General features: G+C 36.8%; 2 protein-coding genes across 3 annotated transcripts; both read right to left on the bottom strand.

Annotated features, from left to right (window-relative positions):
* Positions 1-827: 827 nt before the first annotated feature.
* LOC122035892 (protein BOLA4, chloroplastic/mitochondrial-like) lies at positions 828-3,237 on the bottom strand. Of its 2 annotated transcripts, XM_042595046.1 has the most exons (3): positions 3,043-3,237; positions 1,700-1,837; positions 828-1,498 (listed from the first exon to the last, which is right to left on the bottom strand). In XM_042595046.1, the coding sequence occupies exon 3, from the start codon at positions 1,454-1,456 to the stop codon at positions 911-913; it is 546 nt and encodes a 181-aa protein (XP_042450980.1). In that variant the 5' UTR covers positions 1,457-1,498; positions 1,700-1,837; positions 3,043-3,237; the 3' UTR covers positions 828-910. The 2 variants fall into 2 exon arrangements, with proteins under 2 accessions (XP_042450980.1, XP_042450979.1); XM_042595045.1 differs by lacking the exon at positions 1,700-1,837 and having other exon boundaries at positions 3,043-3,236.
* Positions 3,238-5,679: 2,442 nt separating this feature from the next.
* LOC122035889 (tobamovirus multiplication protein 1-like) lies at positions 5,680-10,979 on the bottom strand. The gene is made up of 11 exons (XM_042595038.1): positions 10,702-10,979; positions 9,579-9,669; positions 9,446-9,498; positions 8,743-8,835; positions 8,573-8,644; positions 7,880-7,952; positions 7,755-7,800; positions 7,601-7,664; positions 6,595-6,648; positions 6,392-6,469; positions 5,680-5,954 (listed from the first exon to the last, which is right to left on the bottom strand). The coding sequence occupies exons 1-11, from the start codon at positions 10,867-10,869 to the stop codon at positions 5,862-5,864; spliced, it is 885 nt and encodes a 294-aa protein (XP_042450972.1). The 5' UTR covers positions 10,870-10,979; the 3' UTR covers positions 5,680-5,861.
* Positions 10,980-12,099: the final 1,120 nt, after the last annotated feature.

The raw sequence follows: 12,099 nt of genomic DNA, 5'->3' as shown, positions 1-12,099 counted from the left end.
AATTTTAAAACTATTAAAATATCTCTAAATTTTTTAAAATATAATATTAATTTTAATATATTTTTATAGAATGACCAACTAAACAAACTATTAGTATATAAAAACGGATAATATAGAATTCTATTATTACACCGACAACAATTATCATCCCTACTATTATTACACCGAGGAATGATATTATTGATTAAAAGTGTTTAATCATCTATTATTCCGCCCAGAAATGATATTTTGATCCAAACATAAAATGATGATAATTTGAGAACTGCAAATATATTGTAATAATTCTAAAAGATAAAGAGCTTTTGAAAAATAAGTTTAAAAGAAAATACCTCTATACAATTATTGTTAAATCGTTATAAGAAAGTGGGTTGTAGCTATTGGCCTACAAAAATACAGATGGATCCCTTTTAAGCTCAATAGTTACTGTTAAAAAAAGGCAATTTTAAAAATTAGTTCCAAAAATCATTCAGTGTAATACCCGGTTGTGAGATTCTGATTAAATATACCTTAAAAGGTTAAATGGTACTATCCATATCACCAAGATGTACCTTCCTTTTTGGAAACGTAAACTTAAGAACTCCAAAGTTAAGCGTATTTAGCTTGAAGAAATCTGAGGATTGATGACTTCCTGAGAAGTTTTCCAGGATATGTGCGAGTGAGGACAAAACATGCTGAAAGGACTTCCGATGATATGTGGAACTAGTCGTCAATCCGATGAGTAATTCTGGTGACGTTCCCGGTTCGGTCGGGTGGGATCCGCCCAGGCCGAGGCGTTACATACAGACCCTTAACTTTCAACAGTGGAAGCAGCAAAAAATTGTTGGGCATTTCATTATAATGTCACACAGCTTGAAATATAACCTAAAAAAGTTATAAAATTGTTCATCTGGTCTATAGACTGCTCTAAGTTTCAGTTTTCTGCAACAACTTCAGTAGGAGTTTTTGTGGTCATTTGATCAACAGCATGGACAGTGCTCTGAAGCTCCTCCCATATGGCTTTGTACACCATCCTCTGCCTGTTCAAGGAGGACTGTCCTTCAAATGCCTTTGAGACAACATTGATGCTTACATGTCGTCCATCTCCATAGGCATCCTTCACGACGACAACATCTGCATCTAGTTGCTCCTTGATCTTCTTCTCCATGACCTGCATCACCGGGGAGTCAATGGAGCCAGATTGGGACACTTCTGTGGCTTGCACTACTCCGCTGAACCTCCTCTTGTGAATGTTTCTTTGTTTCAAGCAATCATCATTGCTCTGAAGCTCGACGGAGTGGACGGAGAGGTACAGCAAGGTCTGGCTCATTCGATGACTGGAGAGGGGTAAAGCTGCTGAAGATTTGAAGAGTATTTTTGGTGTTGAAAGAGCAGGATCGCAATAGAAAGATACGGGAGGTATGCGCCGAAGGAAGTGGGAGGTGAGTGAGAAGGTTGAAGAAGAAATTGATATCACCATGGTTGGAACTGCCTCTTATATTATGGAAACCTCTCGCCCAGCCTTGCAAGGTAACACAATGAAGATTATGTGAATAGCACAAGAATAATGCCAAAATGGATAAAAGCAGCAAACTGTGGCACTTTCTTATGATCGGTTGATATAATGATGACAATGATGGAAATTAGCCATTTACCAATTATTTCCCTTACAGATTTCATATCAAAAGTTCAGAAACAATATCTGCTCAAATAAGAGAACTACCTCATTTACCAATCCCCTGTTTGAGCCTTGACGTTTCAGTCAACTCATAACCTTCAACCAACATAACAATTTGGAGGCTTAATGGTGGCTACACCAAGTAGCCCTTTCCAACACCTAACCATGCATGAGAATAATACTCTGCAATCATAGTAAGTTTTACAACTAGCTTAGATAAGAGAAATGAGCCATAAACTTGTCAAGTTCAACGACCGGTCCTAAATGTTTAACTTAGTTCACTCATCTAATTTTATCAAGCTTATTTATTAGCCCACAACTTAACTAAAAGGAAGTGTTACAACTTGATTTCTAATTATAATCACTGAGACACAATTTGAAGGACAAGTTAGGGACACAGAGGATTTGTTTAGGCTTTTACGTGAATTTCTTTCAACTTGTTTGATTTGGAAGTGCTTTAGGATAAAGGAGAAGAAATTAATTCCTGGTTAGAGAGAGTAAAGAAACCTTAAGAAAGATTATTTGGTTAGAGCAAATAGAAAGAAGAAGAAAATCAAACATATACTAATACTATCCTCAGTACTTAATTTCTCATTATAATAGCGCTTTTAGTATTTGTGGTGACTTGAAACAACCGAGCAAGGCTTTAAATTTAGTTCCATGATCGTTGTCATGGAAGAAACTTATAGTTTCACCTCCCGATTGGCAGAAGGAACACTAAAATCTGAATTATCCACCAAAATGTGAATTTAACCCACAAAACCGCCAGAAAGGTTCCTACTAGTTCAGCAACCAAGCTCAATAAATCAAAAAGCCTGAAGCACATAATATCACATGTCCCTATAAAGGGAGAAACCAGATTTCCCAAAACATTGCTTGATAAATTTCACTTAAACTGCACAGGGCAGATAGCTAAACCATGCTATTGAAATCTTTAGTGATCTCCAAACGTCAAAGTCAGTTTGCCAGTAGATTGAGACACTAAAAAAATTCGCAACTAAAACAAGGAAACTATTGGGACTAAACATCTGTCGCATATTGTACTCGAAAATCTGACTTTGACCAAAAAATGTTTAAGAAACATGTCTACGAATTCAGCGACCAAGCTTATTCGATCAAAGAGATTGATAAACATACTACCACATAGATCACCTTTTGAAAAAAAAAAGGGGGGGGACAAACCTGATTCCCAGTACTTCGTTTCATAAACTTGATGAATATGACTTATTGTAGCAGCAATATAAGCAATAGGACGGCAATAAAAAGAGAAAGATAGACTACTCAAATCGAAATATTCATGGTCTTGACCAAATCTGAGCTAATGAAATCAACATTAGCGAGAACAAACAACAGTTAGGGCAAAAGAATAAATTCGAGCTCGGAATGACCTTGATCTGGAGCGGCGTAGTAGATTTGCGTGTTGCAGGGATTCAAGAAGGGATCCGTAGCTATGATCTGGACACCCTAGCTTCCTGTGAAATCGAACGAAATGAGGGGAAGGCGAAGTCCAAAGGGAATGGAAGTTGACGGTGCCAATTCTACAGGAGGCAGACCACTCTAACCTTCGAGTCGGAGCTATTTACTTGACTGTCACTCCAGGTATGTTTTTGGGGTAGTTTAGAAAACAACTATTAGAAAACAACATATTTATGGTAATAAAAAAGAATTGCAAGTGAATGAATAAAAAATAGGGTATTTAATCCTTGTGTTTTCTATCCAATGACATTTTACCCATTTTATTCAAAAATAAAATTTAATCCCTTTAACGAAAAGTCAGACGTAAAAAAAACTTATAATGCCTTTATTTTTCTTAATCATTCTTAATAATAAAAAAGATAAAAAATCTCATAAAATTTATACATACACACATAAACAATAGAAAACAACAACTCTAAAAAAAAATAATTAACTAAAAACTCATTCCACTATTTTCACTAAACTAAAAAAATTAAAATTTTAATTGATAAATCAAAATCAAATAAAATTGAAATAAAATTCATCATTAAAAAATCTCCTTTGTATAATTAAATATCTCCTCATTAAATATGATATAGAATGACATATGAGTAATTTTAATTCAATAATTTAAAATTTTAATTATAATTTTAATTCAGTAATTTAAAATTTTAACTTTTTTTTATTTGATAAGGATGATGGAATACATTTTTTTAATTGATTATATCTTTTAGAGTTTCTCGAAAATATACTTATCCGTTAAATTAGACGGTACCCTTTTGACGAGAAGAATAACTAAAAAATAATAAATCCAGTTAGACCGGCCACAAGAAGAATAAATAAAGAACTTATAAAGACATCATTAACTATGTAATAGAACAATTTAATTAATTTAAATAGTTATCAAATTTCTAGAAGTGAAATGATTCGGATAATCAGTTTTGAATAGCTGATACAAACATAGTTTTATGAGTGATACGGTTGGCAATGGAGGGGTCCAAGAGGGAAGGATTAGAAAAGTCAAGGTCATATGGCGGTCAAAAGTCAAGAGGATATGGCAGTCAATAGTCAAGGCAACTTGGCGGTCGAATAGTCAAGCTGACGGGGCAGTCAGAGTTGAACATAGGGGGTAGCCAAGGGCCAGGCAGACTTGTTCATCGAAGGGGCAGAGCTGTAGGAGAACGAAGAGAGACGACAGGGGGAACACCAGGCACAGGTCGGGATCAGCAGAGCTGTATAGAGGTAGCTCGGTCTACAGGTCCACCATTCGAAGGCCCGGGAATGCAAGTCACAAATCACAGGTCGGACGCGGCAGAGCTGTGTAGAGACGGTTTGGTCGGCAGGTCTGCGAGTCGAAGGATCGGAAGTGCAAGTTACGAATGATCTACAGACCTGCGGTAGAGGGCCAGGAAATACAAAGCATAGAAGTAGGTCGGGATCGGCAGAGCTGAGCAGCAGCAGTTCGATCTACAGGCCTGCGGTAGAGGGCCAGGAAATACAAAGCATAGAGGCAGGTCGGGATCGGCAGAGCTGAGCAGAGTCAGCCCGTCTGGCAGGTAGCACTTAGAGGCTAGAGTCGATCAGAGGAGGCGAGGCCGGTGCAAGTCACAATGGATCGGAGAAGCTAAGTAGTGCGGGTGCGGAGAATCTCAACGGTCCGTCGAGGATAATCATTACATTCCAATAGTGCGAGCGAAGGCGGAGGTTCCTAAAACAAAAAGATGCCCTCACAACCAGTAGCAGCCTGCCAGCTGTCCATCACTACAAGACAAAACTCATGTGCGAAGGCGGAGGTCCCTAAACAGAAAGATGCTTTCACGACAAATGGCAGTACGACAAGTGTCCGGGGCTAGAGGACAAAGCCCAGCGCCTAACGTTTTCTGACAGGATGGCAGGTTCTAAGAGGGGAGGACGCATAAAAAGGGAGAGATCCCTCGTACGCAGGTACGCGAGGACATTCCCTCGTCACTTTTTTCCACAACTGTTTTCTCTTCTTCTTCTCTCTATTTTTTTCTAGAGAAAAAGGACCTGACTTGAGCGTCGAAGGACCTGATCCGGGGACTTTTTCCCTGAATTTTGGTCTCTAACGTGAAGAGAGGGATCGTCTGAGTGTGCGCAAGGTCCTGCAGCAGCGTCAACCACCCGTGGGAGTCGAATCACCTACGACTTTCCGTCAACGCCCAGTCCACCGCGACCAGCCTCCGTCCGACCCAGCTTTCGGACGGGATCAATGCAGATTGAATATTTAAAATTTCAAAAATGGAGGTTAAGATTCAATATGTGAAACCAATAGCAAGAAATAATTGTCTGCATCTAGATCAAGAAGTATTGATGATTCGGATAATCAGTTTTGAATAGCTGATACAAACATAGTTTTATGAGGATTGAATATTTAAAATTTCAAAAATGGAGGTTAAGATTCAATATGTGAAACCAATAGCAAGAAATAATTGTTTTTGTCGAGAACAAATCTCTCAAATGGTGTATATATATATATATATATAATTTAACAAAAAAAAATTGATCATAAGTTATGGTGGCAAAAGACGAATACGCTTGCCCCAGCGTCCTGTCAATCCGTCCCAGGATCAACACGGAGGATCATTAGTTATCATTCAAGAATCAAGGATCCAGAGATATAATGGAAAAGCAATAACAAATTAAATACTGTTCACCATCTCCTTCGTTTTATTGTCCCCAATATAAACAGAAGCCCACAATGCCAAGCTCAAAATATTATTTAGCTCCTCCACTATTGGATAGGGTGGTATTGCGTTGACACTCGCTTTGGAGGTAGCCTACGAAGTATGTACAGCACAAGCGCTGAGGGGAGTATCTCAGTCAGCTATCAAAACAAGAATCACAGTGTTAGATAGATGTGATCGTATGCTAATTTATGAGACCAACGTATGTGGCATACCAATTGAAAAGGAGAATCACAATATTAGATGTATATGATCATAATCTATTTTTCGAAACTAATGTATTAAATATATCATGTCAAAAAGAATATAGTAAAAAAAATATATAGTCTTAGATGGATTTGGTCATAAGCATATTGACAAAACAAACGTGTTAAACATATCACGTCAATGAAGAATCAAGTATTAGATTGATTCGGCCATAAGCAAATTCACAAAAGAGCCTTATTAACATACCGCATCAAAAAAGAATCACAGTACTAGATTGATATGAATATAAGCTGAATAAACACATCGAGAATCACAGTATTAGAAGGATATCACCATGAGCTAATTTATGAAACTAATAAAGTAAACATACCATGTAATATACAAGGTCTAGAATGGGATGATCCAAAACCTCCAGAGAGGCGTTTGAGTTGAATGCAGACAGTCCAACCTACAAAGAGAAAAGATGGATACATTTTTTTCAAATGTGGCACTCCAAGCAGCATTATGCATTCATTTATGGACATTTTTCAGAACAATGAAACGAATAAGGCCCAAAATTTATCATCAACTCACCACAATGCATCGGATAAGAAAACATGCAAAACATATGCCTGTGACAGATCCAACCTGCATCAGATTTCACATTCCTGATCAGTGGGAAATCATATGTTGGTGCTGATATGAATTGCTGGCGTTAGCATCCAGTAAAGTGAGCTCAGTTCCGGACAATAAAAAGGCTATCATAAATATCATTTCATTGCTGATCTAAGGCATGTATTCATAGGAAGACTAGGCAAGACCTAGTGACAATGTTTTTGTCCCAAACTATGGTTGCGCCTTGCTTGAGCCAGTTTTTGATGCCATTGAGCTGATTTGAACAGTTAGGAATCTAAAACACATAACACTAACATATTCACATATGGTTTGAAGGCCATTCCTTTTCAACTGTCATAGATGAAACATATCATTCTGACTGAAACTGAAATGGAACTAACACAGGTGATACATAGCTCAAGCACAAATCCCTTGCCATTGCTCACTGTCGCCTGCTGATGTTGGTCTACTTCTCCTCTTCAGGATGCAATGAAACGAGAGAGGTGTGAAACAAAGGCTACGGCCTAAACCTGAAAAGATTAACACCTAACCCAATAACCTTAACATGATTCCTTAGCCATCCAAAATATGCGAACTCTTCTTCATTCTAACCCTCCATGGTCCCACACCCACCTCCTTATTTTGTTCTAACAGAGACTAAATTCAGCTCAGAACAAAACTTTAAGCCTCGTATTTAGATAGCAATTATGATTTTCCTCTATGCAGAAAAAAAGAGAAAAAAGTAATTATTTTCCCAAAAAAAAAAAAATCAAGAGCTTCTGGATACTATCCAAGCTGAGAGTCCATCTGTTTAACTTCTTATTTTGTGTGGTTTATCAAATAACAATATAAGCAAATACTTTTACAAAACTGGTTGCTCTTTCTTATGGCGTCTTTCTTATGACGACTGAAAAGATTGACAAAAGGCAATGCTTTTCATACATTTTTAGAAATATTGAAACCCAATTTAAGCATCAATAAATACCTCATGAAGTTTCTTTCTCCTCCCTTTTGATTCAATTGGGAATCGCCGCAGCATGCAAAACAGCCTATCCAGAAACACATAAACAGACATAAATAATGCACATTGCTACTCGCACTGATCAAGATGTTCAAAAAGAAAATATATAAATAATTACCTGCCACCAAAAATCGCAAATCCAAGTGCAGCTATGAATGAAACCACTGAAATTACAGAAGCATAACCACAATTATAAAAATTGGATCAAAGGAGGAAAAAGAAAGGATAGCTAGATTAGATTACCTGCTATAAAGATTTTCCCCAATGAATCTACTATGCTGCTGTAACTTAACAACAAGTATACCCAGATACACACCTGATCCATTGTAGATAACCAAAATGAATTGCAGTAACAACTTTGTTCTGATTAGGCGCTTCAGTTTTTTTTCTCATGAGTCGCTTAACTTCCACAACATTTTTAAGAGAAACTAATGAAAACTTATCCATTACAAAATCCACATTGAATTATTGCAAAACATAGCAAAGACCACCTAACCATCATTTACTTCAAAGCAAATTGAAACATTTCTCAAAGAAAGTAGTTTATTTATTTTTGCATTTGATCGGAATATAAAAAATGGAGCAAAAGTGTTTTATTGAGTTAAATTTCTATTATAAAAAAAATACGACTAGATGTAGAATGTGAGTGGTAAGTGAGTCAACCACTCATATGCATCTAATTTATTTAAAATTTTTAAAGACTTTGTGATTGTTTTACAAGGCACTCTATATAAATTCAGAAAAATTAAACATAGACATTCTAACATGAGTTTTTTACAATCAGTAAAATTAATATATAAATTCTATTGTCTATTATTCTCCTCAACTATCTTAATAAATAAATAATATTCATAGACCAAAGCAACATGATAAAAAAAATCAAAAATTTACAAGAAAATTAAGTTAGGGAATGACTGAGAGAAGGAAAAGGCAAACCTGGAAAATATAAATGGCAGTATTGATGCAAATGTACGCAATCCTTATTTTGTCTGTTGAGAAATTTCTAGCCTGAAAAATTCAAGAAAATAAAATCTTATCGATTTTAGCCATATGCTACCAACACAATACATTTTCATATGGATGATTGAGATGCTCCTCTAACTTACCTGATTGTATATTTCCGCCCAGAACAACACAAGCAGTGTATACGTAGAGAAGAAAAACAGACTTGGAAGATCCAGTAGAGCTATAGTAAATACCTAGAATAACAAAGAAAAACATTAAATTGATTGCTAATCAAAGTAAATATGTTTATCTCTTTTGTATCTCATCAAACATCACCCATGGTATTTATGTTACACAAGTCATAAAATAGCTATGAACTAACAAAGAAAACATACCTGCAAGATGTGATACTGAATACATAATTATTCAATCATACCCAGAAGAACTAGAGGATTGTAATTGATGTTCAGATATCAAAACCCCTTGACCATAAGACTTTTCAAAATCAATGTCTATGTTATGACCATATTTTTCTCAAGTAATGAATGTTTTACACCACAGCTAACATTTTTTAAAGGACTTTGTTAAAATAAACTTGAAGATTCATACTGGGAATTTCAAATTGATAAAATCTTAGGCTGCCAGTGATACTTTCTAGTTAGTTTTATTTGCTTTTATTTTCACATTCTCTTTAGCAGCAAAATTTAACTTACACCATTACCTTGAAGGCTTGGACAATCAGGCTATAACAAAACAGATAATTATATGTGACCCACTATGATTCAATGTGAGTGATTCAAAAAATTTTAATTATAGTTTCGCTTATGGTAAATAGAATTCCAGACTATCTTCCAATGCATTTACCTTGGGCCTGAATAGAAATACTTGCGTGTGAAATCCAAATTCAAATGCACGCACTGTACAAAGATTAATGTATGAGCACTTATATAGTGGCAAGGTCTTATATGTTAGATAAGTGATCATGTTGTTTGCTCACCTCCATTCACAATCAAATTCATAAAATGGAAAACCTTCTGAGCGGTCCAACCATATTGGGGTACACGTAATTGGATTCTAATCAACTGAACCTGAAACCGCAAGAAGTTTATGAAATCAGTTCCTAACATAAATACGAATCTAGTGAATCTTAGACAAAGTTAATTCCATAACAGATATTTCACGAGAGAAAATCATATTTACAGGCAACTAAATGAGTAGTGTCAGTTGACACTACAAAAAGGTGCTTGTTAGCACTTCTGATGTTAATAAAGGATTTGAAACTTTATGCAGTTTTAGAAATCCATACAAGTCTCTGAAGTAAAAAAAAAATCTTAGCTAGGCACTGTTCATTTCACGTAAAATATTATGTCAGTGTAAAATATTTTTCCTCAAAAATTGCTAAACATAAGAAAGGAGCATTTTCTATGGCGCACCATGGGAAATAATTCCCCCCTTCCGTTGAGCACAGTGGGGAAAAATAAAGGGCGGAGGAGGGGCTTGCTGAAAAGGAAAAAGGAGACTTCTGATAGATGACGGACAGAAGATGGGGCTCGTGGAATGAGGAAGGAGGGCAAAGGTGGCCTTATAAACAAGGGTGGAGACTGGAGTAGCACGCCAGCATCGGCTTTGACCTCCAACAAAGTGCTCATATTTTCTGTTGACCAACAGAAAATTTTCCACACTATGATTTACATTACACCAAACACTGGAAAGTCCGGAAAATATTATTCTACGAAAACATTTTACTGGCCCTTAAATAAAGCATTCCTGTGTCTACTTTCCCGAAATTCTAGTATCAGCGGCGGTGGATAGAGTAATATTAAAAACCAACCTCTAACTGTTATAGCAATTTCTCAAATCTCCCTATAAAGCATAATATAGTAATAATACAGGCAACCAAAGATGTAGATGGTAAGATCAAACTAAACATAAATTAATTTCTTTCATAAATAACTTGTTTGGTCTGTATAGTTCAGCATCAAACTCATATTATAATGTTCAAACACAGAAAGACAGCGAAGATTCAGCCAACCAGCGACAAATTACCAACTTAAACATGGAAAAATCGAGAAGAAAAAAAGTAAATATACAGCGAACAAGTGAAGGAAAAGGATCGTAACCAGGGCGGCGTAGGAGACGAGTGCGTATGCGGCGCAGAGAAAGTAGAACACGCCGTCCTGCCACTTGGGCGACTCGTTGATCTCGTCCCACCAACTCGACAAGTTCGACGCCGCTAATCTCGCCGCCGCCGCCGCCGTCGAGAAATCCACTCCGCCTCCGAGATCCATGGGACCAGAATGAATCGAAATCTAGATTTTCGGACGCATGTAGTGGAAATCGCTCCAGCGACGAGGGTTTGTCGCGATGACAGAGAGGGATCAAAACGGAGGTAAGTGAGGACATGGTTTTTTTTTTGCCCTCAGGTCGACTCAATATCTACGGAAACAACAAGCCCTTGGATGGTGAAATATGGACAATTGTAGGGGCATTATAGACATTTAAGTAATCCAATATCAGGAAGTATTGGCAGATGATTCGTGTGGGTTTAAATATTGGAGCCGATAAGGTGTGAGATAGTACCCGTTTGCCCATACGGTTTTTAACGGATTTCCTGCTGGAGCTCCGACATCGCCGGGTTTCTTTGAAATGTTGTTCATCACTTACTTTTTTTGCAATAGCTTAGCTGTTGTTCCAGCTCCTCGAGACCTTGTTGCTGCAGGAATTGATTGTTCCAACTATTTGGACTTAGAGATGAGCACTTACCTTATAAAAAAGTTATTGCACAGGGCAATTACTTTTACCGGGATTACATAATTTGTAAGGGGATACCAATGCACTCATAGAACGTGTTTGGTTAAGGAATATTATAGATAACCAAGATTATTTATCTATGGTAATTTAGAATAACTGTGTTTAGTTCCAAGTTTTTCTGAATTCTCGATATTGAAACGTCAGCAAACCTCATTAATCTCGGCATCGAATTCGGAATCAAAAAACCATTGGTCATCTAAGATTTTTCTCAATTCCAGAAGTTAAAAAAAAAATTCTAAAATTACCCTCGGAAGGATCGGAGAACAATAGGGTGATGTGGTACGGAGGTTTGCTATGAAGCTTCATGTGACGTGTGGTGGAGAGGTGGTCGGAGGTGGTAGTGGTCGGCGACAATAGTGGGCGACGGTCGGTGGCAGTGGGCGGCATGCGGTGCCAGCAATGGCGTAGCCAGGGTCTTCAAATGCCCAAGGCTAAATTACGACAATAATAAAATATACATGTATACTAAACATTTAACAAACATATAACATTTATATATCAATATCCTTTTACATAGTTCAAATTTCATACAAAATACTTCAATATCTACTTAAGCTGTGCTCAACGAGATTTTAGAGTATAAAACTCATCTATTACTGATTCCAAGTCTATTTTCTCATACAATTGTCGTTCTATGTAGAGAATCATGCAATCGGAAAGTAAATCATCATCCATCTTGTTGCAACGTGTCATTTTGAGAAATTTCA

This window comes from Zingiber officinale, unplaced genomic scaffold, assembly GCF_018446385.1.
Source record: "Zingiber officinale cultivar Zhangliang unplaced genomic scaffold, Zo_v1.1 ctg125, whole genome shotgun sequence".
Taxonomy (NCBI): Eukaryota; Viridiplantae; Streptophyta; class Magnoliopsida; order Zingiberales; family Zingiberaceae; genus Zingiber; species Zingiber officinale.
Note: the sequence above shows the minus strand (reverse complement) of the source record. Positions and strands in the feature narration are given on the sequence as shown.

Bases quoted from the DNA above. Each gene is read 5' to 3' on its own strand.
- LOC122035889 (XM_042595038.1), bottom strand. From the start codon at position 10,869: ATGGATCTCGGAGGCGGAGTGGATTTCTCGACGGCGGCGGCGGCGGCG. The intron at 9,670-10,701 runs GTTACGATCCTT...TTGCGGTTTCAG, and splicing joins TCGTCTCCTACGCCGCCCTG to GTTCAGTTGATTAGAATCCA. The intron at 8,836-9,445 runs GTAAATGCATTG...TTGTTATTCTAG, and splicing joins TATTTCTATTCAGGCCCAAG to GTATTTACTATAGCTCTACT.
- LOC122035892 (XM_042595046.1), bottom strand. From the start codon at position 1,456: ATGGTGATATCAATTTCTTCTTCAACCTTCTCACTCACCTCCCACTTC.